The sequence below is a fragment of the Notothenia coriiceps genome, unplaced genomic scaffold (assembly GCF_000735185.1).
Source record: "Notothenia coriiceps isolate Sejong01 unplaced genomic scaffold, NC01 NC01_scaffold00022989, whole genome shotgun sequence".
Classification (NCBI taxonomy): Eukaryota; Metazoa; Chordata; class Actinopteri; order Perciformes; family Nototheniidae; genus Notothenia; species Notothenia coriiceps.
The window spans coordinates 18,242-32,125 of NW_011355690.1; the positions used below are offsets into that span (position 1 = coordinate 18,242).

General features: G+C 41.0%; 1 protein-coding gene across 1 annotated transcript in view; it reads left to right on the top strand.

Moving 5' to 3' along the window:
• Positions 1-13,884, top strand: part of LOC104954200 (protein spire homolog 1-like) — a gene marked incomplete at its 5' end in the record, with an annotated part of 34,921 nt that overhangs the window by 10,447 nt on the left and 10,590 nt on the right. Inside the window, 12 exons of the mRNA XM_010781276.1 lie at positions 1-165; positions 681-767; positions 2,441-2,570; positions 3,161-3,202; positions 5,703-5,753; positions 6,539-6,702; positions 6,803-6,896; positions 7,092-7,234; positions 10,396-10,533; positions 10,646-10,716; positions 10,828-10,855; positions 11,365-11,657. Of these exons, the coding sequence (XP_010779578.1) occupies positions 1-165; positions 681-767; positions 2,441-2,570; positions 3,161-3,202; positions 5,703-5,753; positions 6,539-6,702; positions 6,803-6,896; positions 7,092-7,234; positions 10,396-10,533; positions 10,646-10,716; positions 10,828-10,855; positions 11,365-11,657 (1,406 nt within the window). The remainder of the gene's footprint in view (positions 166-680; positions 768-2,440; positions 2,571-3,160; positions 3,203-5,702; positions 5,754-6,538; positions 6,703-6,802; positions 6,897-7,091; positions 7,235-10,395; positions 10,534-10,645; positions 10,717-10,827; positions 10,856-11,364; positions 11,658-13,884) is intronic.

The following is a 13,884-nucleotide window of genomic DNA, read 5'->3' on the forward strand; positions in this document are numbered from 1 at the left end:
GCTCGGTTCTGGGTTCAGGTGATGAGGGGCCTGCGTGAAGGAGTCAAGCTGAAGAAGGTGCAGGATCGTCAGTATAACCCCCTGCCCATCGAGTTCCAGCTCACCCCCTATGAGATGCTAATGAACGACATTAAGTCCAAACGCTACAACCTGCGCAAAGTCATGGTCAGTGTCCAGATTCCACCACAAATAGAAATCGCTGCCACATTCAAGCACACCTCCAGCTTGCTGTACTTCTGTTGTACCACTGTTCCAGTCCTATGGGAAATTGCTTGGAAAAATTACTTACAACACTGTTGCATAACAACTGTGGGATGGGGGGATGCTCTTTAGTGCTTGACTTATATTTATTTGGGGATATAATGGGGGCAGGCACTTTCATTTGTCACCTTTGAGGCTTCCATATTCCACCTCCAGTTGCTTGGCAGGTTAACACTCATAAAATGCTGCCAAAAGCACTCACTATTGACAAAACCCCAAGGAAAATAGTGCCAGAGGCAACAATAAGCTATTTGGCATTGCTGAAAATACGGAAGCAACAAAACTGTTTATATCTCAATTGGTTATTTAACAAAACAAATAATTGAAGTTGATAGTATGAGTCCAGATTTTTCTACAAAGTACTGTGACTGTTTGTACCTTTCTCGTATAGTATATTTCATCCTTTGCTGTTCTTTCAGCTACATGGAGACATCCCACCCAGGTTAAAGAAAAGCGCTCATGAAGTCATCCTGGAGTTCATCAGGTCCAGACCACCCCTCAACCCTGTAAGTTTAACTGAAGAGCATTGACTCAAATATCACAACCACTCCTTACAGCCTCAGAAATACCGCAGGTTCTTCCTTCCTGCAGCGGTCAGGCTGTATAACCATCACGGCCCCTGGTAGACCCCCACACACATATAAACATAAATACCGTAAATAGCTGTGCAATATATACTTCCACTTTTAATACTTTCACCTGGCTGCTATCTCAAAACTGTCCTGGTACTGGATGTGTATTTTGTACTTGGTAAATTGTAAATTATGTAATTTCTACTTTTATTTTACATATTATATTAATCTATCTTTGCACTCTTCACTTGCTGTAACAATGTACATCTTCCTCTGTGGGACGAAGAAAGGTATTCTGATTCTGAAAACATTCAGCCAGAACCGAGGTTTCCAATCTTTGACTGGCTGACCCCTTCTAAGATCATATGAGCATCAGTTGTGACCAGTTCAACCAAATAATGTTTTGCCTTCTTGAACACAATTCAGAGGATCAAAGAGGTTAAATTATCAAGTAATTGGCAAGAAAATAATATGATTGGTCCTAAAGTTTGTTTACTGCAGTCTCATTCTGTAAATCATCTCGCACCCTGTTTTTGTGGTTCCCGACCTTATGCTGGTGAGATAGATACAACAATATTTCACCAAACTTGTAAATGTATGTTGTGTAAAGGTTCAGACGCACAGTTACCAAAATCTAATGGAGAACACCGCTACTTCCTTGGGTGTTTCCCAAGAATCCCAGCCTTACATGGCCACTATGAGCTATTTGGCATTGCTGATCATTTTGCAGAAACAGATACATAGATTATCATTTGATTGTTGAAAGAACGTATTTTGGAGACAGTTTTGGATATTAAAAATCTGGTTTAAAATCGTTGCTGATTCAGTCTTCACATCATTATTAATTAAACAACTTTAACATTTGGAAAAAACAAGACATTCAAAGCAGTCATGCTAGGATATTATTTTGTATTTCTTAATTCTACAGCTTTTACTTTCTCATCAGACTCAGACACCAAGAGTTTAAAATAACATGTTTATTTGAAAAGCTATACAAAGTTTGTGTATTTCAACAGGATATACCTTATTTTGTGACTTGTTTCCCCAACCCCTAAAATGGTGTTGGCGAGTCCAAAGTTATTGCAACCCAAAAAGCCACATTGCCAAATTTAGTGTATAGGATATGTTAAAATAAACAGAAATGTCCTTGTTAAATATTATATTGACCACAGTAAGAAAACATTTTGTAGACTCTAATTTATTGGAATTACATTCAAACATAGGTTACAGCATTTCTATAAAACCATCATATGTAAATTGTAATTATTCTGTATTAAAAAAGAGTATGTTAATAACTAGTCCAGCCTCTTTAAAAAATGTATGCTGTAGCTTCCAAATGACAGTTTCACTGCACTGTGAACTCAGTAAAATGCTTCTCTCATCAGATCTCTGTTGATATTAATCTCGCTGCAGATCTAGCAGGCGCAGTTTCAGCAGGGCACTCGACCCTATAGAATAAGATGAACAATCAGTCACAGGAGGGATGAGGAGGTGGTGATGAAACGGCGTTCTGGCTAGAACCCTGTTTGTTGGTTGTCAGTTTTTGTTCTCCACTCTACTTACTCCCTGTCGCTGTCTATATTTAACCCATCATCAACCTGCACTAGGTGTCGGCTCGCAAGCTGAAGCCGCTGACTCAGCTTCCTCCAACCCTGCATGAGAAGATCCTATCGGAAATCAAGTCAGAGAGGAAACTCAGACCTGTGTCGCCTGGCGAGATGCGCAGGGGCAGGCTGGGTAAGGAAAATGTCTTCGTCCTCCTCATGTTACACACACACTGTCACTGTCATGCACATGCAAAACATACTTCACTCTGAAAAGCCATTTTTAATCTGAAGTATGGAGCTGATGCTTTCACCTGCTGGGATGAATCCAGATGAGAAATGAGTAGCGTTGTGTTACTACACTTTTATCATTTGTCCCGCTGCTCTTTGCTTTTTTAGCTAATGCTGCTTAACTTTTTATCTTTCTGTTGCAACTAACAATTATTATTATTTTGTTGATAACTACACTGTTTGCATTATATTTGAAGTTTACTACTATATTTTGGAATATTAATGCTAACTGTCTGCAATTCCTTGATTACTAACAAGCCACTTCTGTTTTTGAATGTCTGTAATCTCTCACCATTGGCTATGGCTTATATTTGAAATCCTATTATCTCCCGTCATGATGTTATACTTCAGTGATCTAAAACTTGACAATTAGCGTGGTATAACCCTGCATGTCTGCCAAGCATATTTAGTATATCACAGTAAGTCTTACCTTAGTATACTTCCTGATAACAAGAAATGACTGTGCAATGCCATTACTGTTTCTCGTTGCAGTAATTCGGCCACTTAGCATGTCTTTCAGTTTTGATGCGTCAGGTAAAGTCTACCTCGCTGCTTATCTGCCTTTTTCTGTTTACCTTCTTGTTGTGGCTGCTCATCTGCTCTCCCAGCTCACACACACACACACACACACACACACACACACACACACACACACACACACACACACACACACACACACACACGCACACACACACACACACACACACATCACACATGCATCAGCACACTGTACACACATCGCACACACTGCATCAACACACACATTTCATGTCATGCTTCAGTGTTTGGTGATGGTCGGCTGTGATCTGTGGGGGGGGAACATGGTGATGTGGGACGCTGGTCAGTAGGAGGACACTGATAAGAAAAAACTGATGTGTGATACGTATGTAGGTATTCTATTATTTATTTGCCTACTTTAATTTAGTCTTTTTTGGAAAAGTTTGAAAAATGGTACGATTAAAAATGTTTTAGATAATTAAAATAAAAACGGATCTTCTTCTCTAATCGGCAGTAGAATACTGTAAGCACAAACTTGCTTTAACCTCATTGCATCTCATTGCTTTCCTCCTTTTTGAATCTCCTTACCTTGCTAAAAAAACTCCATAGTTGACAGTTATTTTGTTGGCAACATGGACTGTGTTCATTACATGTACACTTCGCAGTGCCTGTACATCTTGTCACAAGATGGAACCCCTGACCTCCCATCAGCATCTGACTGAAGGGAAGGGACAGATTAAACTCAGCGCGCTGATTGGGACAGATCACACGGTCTCAGACAGATTGCTATATCTAAAGGGCTTTTCTGTTCTTGGTGCTATCTGTTTACAGGCTGAATTAATGACCAGTGACAGTTCAAATGATGTAACATAATCCGGCTGAGTTTTACATTCAATTTTATGTTTTTTTTTAAGAATGGTGCAATGACATTGCCTCAGTGCAGGTAAAAGTTTAGCTGGAAGGCATCGTTGTGGTTTTATAATCCTACTCAATTATCATAATGTCTTATAAGTGCAGCTCATACAGTCTGTTTTATCTACAGCTCCTGTCAAACAAATATACAGGACTAGGAAGGAGAAAAGTGTCACCTTAGCCCAGTGTGTCATCTGTGAAATATACTGCCGTAATGTGCATCTTACATAAGTGTGCAGCCAGCTATCTAATCAAGGGATTGATATGAGCAGCTGCCAGAGTTACCGCCACATCTGTGTCTCCCAGAATTATCAACGTCATACAAAAGAGTCTTTCATAGAGGTGACTCTGCAGAATTGAATCAGGGTGCTGCCTCACGCTCTGCACAGCACCGGTCTCCCTGTAGAGACCGGTGACATTAAATGCACGTGACCGACTTAATGAGACAATTTTGATTGAGGCGATAAGAAAATACTGCTGACACAGGCTAATCACAATAATGCTGTGCTCCACTCTGCCAGTGTCTCTCATCACAGCACAGGCTTTATCACTTCTGCATACTCATTCATGCTGTCCGAAAACGTCTGTGTGTACGGACTTCCCTCTGTGATGGATCATTCTCACACAGAGTGAGCCGTGTGGTTTTTCACTCTGCTCGATATGTTATGGCTAATGGTACATACCCATTGACACTTTAATGGACATGATTAAGGTTTTAATCAGGAACAAGAAAATAACGTTTCAAGGAGAAATCCATTTCACAGGATATAGATTCCACTTTTGGTGATGTATCATGCACTTCTGGGTCCATTATATTGTTCCATAGTGACAAAAAGGAGACGGTGTGCTTAAATGCATTGGCAATTTATGGAATAGCTCAACATTTTAAAAATTATGCTTATTCTCTTTCTTGAAGAGTTAGATGAAAGGATCAATAGCCCTCTAAGTTTGAAGCTAGAACCAGAAGGAGTTATACTAGCTTGTCTTGGCATAAAGACAGGAGGCAGCTAACTTGGCTCTGTCCAAATTTTCACAAACAAAATGGTGAAACTGTTAGCTTTCTTCTTCTTCTTTTAAAAGTTAAAGTTTTACGTGGAGTTTTCAGGAACTATTTCCTGGCAGTAACATGTGAGATACTACAGGAAGTCACTGCACCCAGACAAAAAATTGCTAACATATAACTTATAATATTTATTTTTATGTATAGAGTAAGTCAACATTAAGTTCATTAGAGCACTTTAAAGGTGCTGGTTGGAAGACACCCTGTTACCTGTCTTTATGCTAAGCTAAGCTAACAATATAAAAATACAAAACAGTGTTTGTTGACGGTGAGTATGAATGTATTAAAGTATATCAATTTGTTATAGAATCAAGGTGAAAGGATGTTTTTGTTAAACCACATTCTGACATTAAACAGTCATCAATAAAATAGAAGGGGCAAGGAGATACATTTTACAATCAAAAATAGCATTAGACAAAAATGATATGCAGCACAACTATAAGTTAACATCACAATGCCTCAACATACATTTTTTTTTTTGATAGTTGAGTTCTTACAGCACAGACATACCACATTGGGGAATATTCTTATAGCTATCCTAATGAAGGAGGTGTTCCCTTTTAGGTTTTGGCAAAACTCGCAGTATGCCTCAGGATTTGTTCCGTACTGGAGTAGGTAAGGTATCAGCACTGCTCTGGTTTGGAAGGCCTTGTTTACCCTTAACCAATGGCCTTGTCTGTCTGCCTCCCTGGCTGTAAACTAATATATCCTCTATTTCAATATTTCAATACTAAAGCCTGGGCAGGACACAAGTGTACAAAGCCTAAAGATGTAGTCTCTTAGGTCGTAGAAAAGTAGAAAAGTGGGTCCTAGTCCAGAATAGAAATAGGAAGAGAGCGGTTTCAGTGCTCCCGTAGATCAGCTGCAGGTCTTAATCTGTCTTTTGCAGCACTCCAATTCTCCTCCTCTACTTCCTCCCTCTAAACCCCTCTTTTCAGCTTAACCATTTTGAAACTACAGCTAGAGTCAGGCAGCTTGTTAGGTGTTTGGTTATTATCAATTCTACTTTTATCACTGGACGACTCCTCTCTCGATGCAGAATGACCTTGTGGATTTTAAGGATTCAGCGCATCCCCTGAAAATAATATTCAAAAAAAGAGTCATCCATGCTTTTTGTGTAACACCAGCCTGCTCTTCTGCCTCCCCTCAGACCAACTTAACTCACCTATCCTGACCTATATAACCTTGGGATGGATCTCACACCTCAATCCTGAATAGGCTTTATTGCATCTACCGAATAAACTTTGAAAATGGTTTCCCCTTTTTCGGGGCTGATCGGTTAAAATAGATTTAAAGAATTCAATTGGATGCAAGGAGTAATATGAGGAATTGTTTTGAGATCCATGTCAAGTGTTTTCCCTCCTTCTGTCTGAATAACTCTGTTGTGTGTGGCTCTGCAGATGAGTTTAGTCCATACATGGGCAGGAGGACGTCCAGCACTCTGTCTCTGACCAACGGGTCCACATCTTCCAGGGGAGAACCCTCGGGATCCCAGTCTGTTCCTCAGAGGAAGAGGCTCCTGAAGGCCCCCAGCCTCTCCGAGCTGGACAGCTCTGACTCTGACGTCAGTATCAGTCTGTTTGTGTAGGATGTGTTTTAGAAATAACATCCAGCATGTGCAGAGCAAATGATGACTGAAGTGTTTGTATTTTCCATGCATTCAGGATGACATATTTGGGCACAAGTCCGCCAGCAGCTCCAGCGTGGCTACGTCTTTGATGGATGATACATCCCCAGAGTGTGCTGTGGGGAAGAAAAGTGAGTCAGGAATCTTTCTACGTCCCCTTCACACCTCAGCACACCGACAGTGATCAATGGGTTTAATCTAGCAACCTCCTCTGCCATGTTTATTACGGAAATGTCTTGAACCTTGAATTAACCAATCGATGGAATATTTCGAGTAAAGCAGCCTCATCTTCTCTCATTTCCCTTTCTTTCCTCTATGAACACCAGCTCCCCCCATGTTCCTGCCCATCTCTTCAACACCCCAGCCAGAGAGGCGTAAGACCCCCCAGAGGAGACACTCCATCGAGAAGGAAACCCCGACCAACGTCCGACTGTTTCAGCCGCCTTCTAAGAAGAGCTCTAAGTCTCTGGTTAGTCCCACTTCAGAAGATTGAATAAAAACACAAAACGTGTTGAATGAGCAGAATAAGTGTTCTATCATTTTAAAGCTGTCCAAAGGTGCAGTAAAAGTTTTTATTTAACAAAATCACATAGTGTGACACTATGAGACAGTATTAGAACATACTCTGTAGAAAGTGTAGCCAGTCAAAAAAAAGTCAGTTTTCCACCTGAATATTCACAAAAGATATATATGAAAGAAACAAGAACTAAATACATGAAAATTAAACGAACAGCCGGGACAGTCACAAAAAGTAATAGTGCAAAAATAAACATAGTGGCAGATACATAATTGCAAGTTAATATTGTACATTGTTATTATTATTGCACATGATATAAGCAGAAAGTGTTTGTAAAATGCTATATACTGTGTATATATGGTAGTAAACCAATAGTTCTGAAAAAACTTGATCTGTAAGGAAACTATTTTCTCTTGTTCGCATGCTAAACCGAGCCCAGCTTCAGTTGCTTCATGAAGAACTGCACTAAAACATGGCCACAAATCATCATTATCTTTACAGAAAAGCAAATGAGGAGTAGATGAAACTACTCACTTTAATCTCTTTCATACTTGGATACTGGATTTCTTCCCTCGTCTTTTCTATCTGACCAGATCTACTGTCTATTCTCACATTTTCCCCTGGTGTGACTTTATCAAGCTCCAGGAACCTTCCTCCCTTCAGGTTGGGATGATAGCTTCATATCGCCCCGGAATCCCCTCCCCCTCCTCCTCCTCCTCCTCCTCCTCCTCCTCCTCCTCTCTCTGCCCTTCTCCCTCCACTCTCCACCCTTTGCAGAGTTCACACCCTATGGAGGCGTTTGCTTTGGGGTGGATGAAGGCAGTATTTTCTCTGTGTAGGGCAGTTTACCTCAGAGGAAGAGAGTCGGCCAAGCTTTGCCAGTCTCCCCCTGTCCGTCCTGGTATAATAACTCTAGCTGCCCATCCTCTCCTCGTGCTTCCTTCTTCACTAAACATCATTCACCTGTAGAGTAGGTTTCTGCCATTATAGACTAGGGACATACTGCTTTATCTCTGAGGTATCATGACATGTGACCAGTGAACAATATCATTTATTTATCCATTGTTTACTTCACTGCTTTCATTTTAACACACTAAAACAATTAGGTGTAGTCTTAACTAAAATACATTTGAAATCTACTCTAGTATTGAACAAATGATATTTAACAGGTGGTGGTGAGATACGTTAGAAATAAAAAGTATTTTAAGATCTCGACATTGTTGTGTGGTTTTAACGATACTGTATGTAGGCACTGTTTAGAAGCCTTTTCAAATATCTCTCAAGATTTTAATAATATTCTGAAGTTGTCTGATGCCTCTGGTTGGGTTACATAGCAACAGTCAGATATGTGCACGAATAATATAAGGTTGATAGGTCCAATAGTATGAGAGATTAGCTGTGGACACACAGGGACACACGGCAAAAAACACATGATCCCCCTCAGGCTTGTGCTTTGCGGAGATAACGTAACTGATACAGTACTAAGGGATAGCAGGCAGACTGTATCTACAGACAGGAAAACAGCAGCACACTGTGTTTACTGAACGAAACAAAAGAAGCTTTCTATAGTCAGAGAGGTCGCGTTAACCGAATATATTCCGTCTATGACGGAATTCTTTTGACAATGACGGAAAAATCTGAAAGCAGTCCGTCCGTTTGACGGATTAGAACAAACTCAGAACAGCGCCAAAGTTTCCCCGCAGCAGGGCTCCGGTGTTATGCCCTTATGTCGTTTCCAGACCTAACTATGCCGTACAAATCATTGAAATGTCTGGGAGTTTATGCTTTACGCTGTGGCGCGCTCCCGCGAGGTGCAGTGGGCATGCACAACACGGCATAACACCGGCTCTAATATTTCACGAGGCCCCCCCCCCCCGTTGACAGTTCACGAGCGTGCTCTTCCGCCCCGCCCCCAACCCCCTCCCTGTAAGTTGTGTACCTGTAGACCGACGGGTAATAATGGATTTTGACGGACAGTTTACGATCCTGTCCGTCCAAATGACGGGCAGCGAAAAAATCTAGCGCAAAACTAATTATATTTAACCTTTCCTGAAAATAACGATACATTGTGCAGACAAAAAAAACATGCAAAGCAAAGCACAATGCTTCCACCAGTCACAGTATAGCAAGTCAAACACAACCCACACAGCTGTGGCTTTCATTTGTCACATTTTCAATAATTAATATTATTGTTGAAACCAGAGTCCAGTCTGCTCTGATTGGTTGGCTGGACGGCTCTGTTGTGATTGGTCAACCTCTTAGAGACGTCCCGCCCCTTAGCCTATCACGTACAATTTTTTACACTGCTAGCCAATAGAAGCGTGAGTGTTACACAGTGTGTCACTATGTTACCGAAGTAAACAAAGGAGTCCAATGGAGGCGTTTCAGGCAGGGGGGGAGGTGTGTTGGAGAGAAACTCCCTCTGGAGGGAACACAGGGCCTTTGCAGACCATTTACATGCAATGATACAGTACCTTTATAACACACTACAGGAAAAGGAAAACCCTAAAAAGCATAATCGGGCCAATATAAGATGTGGTTTGACATGCAAGAAAGGTCAAAAGTCTGGAATAGAACCCAGGACGTTTTGGTTAAACTGCCTCACATGGAACCACCCGGCTACAAAACTGCTGCAGCCCTGCTACAATTAAAAACAAATAAAGATTTTTGATTATGGGCATAAACATAAATACAAAAAATATAAATTGGGGAAAAAACAAATCCATCACTTTGGAATGGTCATTTATTACAATCATTGCCCTGTTTGTGAGTAGCTCTGTTGCCATGACGTCTTTCCATCTCTCCCGCTGAATACAATATATGCCCCAGCATTTTATGAAAATATGATAAAAAACAAATAAATACCTATGTTTTTTCATACTGGTGTGTTTAAATCGGTTTTAATCTCTCCCTCTGAATCTTCACTGAACAATGAGAACATTGTTATGACCCAAATGTAGTGTGGACCCTCACAGGCTGCTCTAAAGAAGCAGAGGGGTGGCTGTGTGTGCGCTGAATGTTAAACACTGTGTTCGATGTGCTGTGGCCAGGATCACTCACTGTTCTGTGTGTGTGTAACTGTGTGTAACTGTGTGTATATTTTTTCCTTATAGGAGGAGTTCTGCTTCCCTGTGGAGTGTCTCTCTCTGACGGTGGAGGAGGTGATGCACATCAGACAGGTGCTGGTAAAGGCAGAGCTGGAGAAGTTCCAGCAGTACAAAGAGGTCTACAACGCCATGAAGAAGGGAAAGGTAACTGCTGCCCCATCATCATTATCAGTAGGAAAAAAAACACTGTATTGAATCAGTTGTAACCTGCTGTACCATTCTTGATTTCTAACATCATCTTTTATTTTTATTGCAGCTCTGCTTCTGTTGTCGAACCAAAAGGTTTTCCCTGTTCACCTGGTCCTACATCTGCCAGTTTTGCAAAAAGTAAAACAACCTACATGATTATCTTCATCTCTTGCATTGTTTGAAAAAGTATTTAGAAAGTAAGCTTGACTGTTTTTATTCATCACTCCCTTCATTTTTTTCTCCATGCAGGCCTGTGTGTGCACAGTGCTGCAAAAAGGTGAGTCAGCTTGAATGAATCGATCAGCCAATCAGCTGTCAGAGCAGCATTTACTTGATCCACTATAAGATCTAATTAGGCAACTGACAATAATGTGGTGATATCCAAAAACTGACTTTATCTAACAACTCTTCTATGGCCTTAAGATACACTAGTGAGTCCCTAATATATTAAAAAATAATAATAACCTTAGTACAAACGCTGCTCAAAAAGATGCTTAGGGCATTCCCACTGTTCTCTGAAAGCTATTATTTACAATAAATAATGGGTTTCACAGAGCAGTGGTGCCATTGTTATGTTGTGCCTGACAGGCTTTAAACTGTGTATGCAACCATATTGTATTTCTGATGTTCTTAAAGCTATCTTTTGTATGATTATAATAGTTAAAGATGCCTATTCAAGTAGATGTAACATGTGAATTCCTTAAAACATGTAGGCCTCATCAGTATTCTTTCTCAGTAACTATTAAGCTTTTACTTAATTACATTCTTATCTGGTCTCTCTAACAGATGCGGCTGCCGTCCAAACCTTATTCCAGCTTGCCCATCTACTCCATTGGCTCGACTAACACCCTTCCCAGGGAGCGGGTGAATGCCATTGCTGACGTAGGACAAGGGTTCTCTGTGGCTGGAGGGCCGGGACCGTCAGCAGAGGGAGGGGCCGCAGCGCCTCCCACTTTGAAAGCAGAAAAAAAGGGGGCTTTTATAGGAGCTGGAAAAGCCTCTGGAGCCACAGCTGCTGCCAAATCAGAGAAGTCCTCCAGCAGCCCACAGCGCCACGGCCTGCACAAGACCATATCCAAGTAAGAGCTAAGCACACTCATATTCATTCTGGCAGGAAGTTCTTATGTACAACTAATTATCCTGTTGAGAGTTAGCATGATATTAGTACATTTGCCCCAAACGCCTCATTTCCACAAAGCCCTGGTTGTTTGAAATTAAATATCTGTCCAATTTCCCTGAACTGAATTTACATTTACATTTTTGTCTTCGGAGATACAGAAGCACAGTTTGCATATTTTTGTTTTGTACAAAGGGACCAGAGGTATTTATTTGTTTTTTATCATAATTTCATAAAATGCTGGGGCATATATTGTATTACCTAATCTTTATTCAAAAAGTGTTGATTTATCCCAAATGCTGGATAGAAAGAAAAGGAAAAACGACAACCCAAACAAATGAATCAATTCAAATGACTAGGACCACTACATGTTAGGAGAAAAAATACCCTTCTTTGTTAATTAGAATAAGGTCACCCTGACACACAGAATTGTGTTACCCATGTTTACATGTTTAGTTCAACAATAAGTCAAAGTACAGTAAAAAAAACAATATCTCTCTGATCCTGTTTATGCCTTGTCTTTCTTCCTGCCCTCTGTCCCATGTAGGTTATCCAAGCACGGCTCTTTAAAGTCTCACGAGAACCTGAGCTGCCTCAGAGTGACGGCTAGGACTGGGCCACCATGGAGGTGCGTGGGACTGCATCAAGTTTCATCCTGCCTTATCGCCTCCAGCAAGCACGCCTGTCCTGCCACACAAGAGAGCGCGCTAAAACGGCAAGACCCAGTCCTTCTACATGTGCTCCACTAAAGGGAAGTGGATGAGAGTACCCGGCCCTCAGAACGGACAATCAAGGAGATCTGGAAACTCCTCATCTCTCTATCTCTGGCTCCTCCACAGTCGTTTCTCGCGCTTCGGAATCCAATAGTATAAAGAGCACTCAGCACCGTAGGGTATTAATCTTACTGTACACGTAGTAGCTCGTATAAGCGTCCGATGGCGAGGACTCGGTTGTGCGACGGTGTGGTGGACTTTGTTGCGTACTGTGCGCTTCTGCACGTATCGCAGTGAATAGCTCTTTCAGACAAGACATATCAGTTGTTGTTTTTGACCATATCATAGAGAAATCCTTTCAAATCTCGGCCACAGACTTTTGACATTACTCATTACCCGTATGTGTGTGTAGTCGCAGCGACCATTCCACATTAAAATCTCAAGCACAAGACTTTGAAGAACGGACTCGTTTGCGTCCTGCAGTAGATAGAGCCGAGGACTATAATGTAACTGAGAGTGATCTCTTACGGAAATAACAACTAAGTACATTTTCTATGGGTTTATTTTTTCCCTACATGATGTGTACAACGCGTAAATGAATGTTCGATGAAGTCCCTGTTTTTATTTGCTGTGATGATCAAGGAAACTCCTCCCACTTTCTCGTTTGCAAAGCTATTTAACAGCATGCTTTCAGAAAAAAAGCAAACCCGCTTCTTGCATCCAATTAAAAACAAATAACGGGTTTTCCTTCAAATGTAGTGCCAAAGATAGACGCTTCCTTATCCCATGTCACCCAAATAAAATATTGCTGTGGTCGTACAAGATGAGACAACTGGGCCCTGGAAATCTGTTTTAAAATCTCAGTTCAGACTGGAACAAACCAACAACTAATGCTAATAATGAAACTAATGCTGAAGCTAATCAGATTAATCACATAAGACTTGCACTTTCATAAAGGAATATGCTAAACCGAAAGGTGAAGCTGCAGATATGTCGGTTTCTCCTTCATGTGTGTTCTGTGTCTCCATAGTTACCCTATCTGGGTCGACGCTCAAAAACATTTCCCCAAATCCGATGCACACTTTATTAAAACGTTGGCTGTCCTGGCTAGTAACCACATCTTCCACACTCCACAGCCCAGTTGGGAGACCCAAAAGAGCGACGTAAATTAACAGAATACATATGTGTTGTAATAGTCAACCTATTCTACTAGTAGAGAAGACAGATTACAAATGGTTTTTAGGGCATTAAAGCAACATTTAACCTACTGTCCCATTCCATATGCACTAACTACAATCACTAAGAGTAAAACAGGTATAGCAACATTTTTACTTCTGTACCATGTTCAGTTTTTTCAGCTGTGCCATCGTCTCGTCTATGCATCTTTAAATGTATCTTCTGCGTCCGATCACTATTACTATTCAATATAATTTTAGCGGCTCTTCTACATTAAGTATTGTATTGTGTACGGATTAG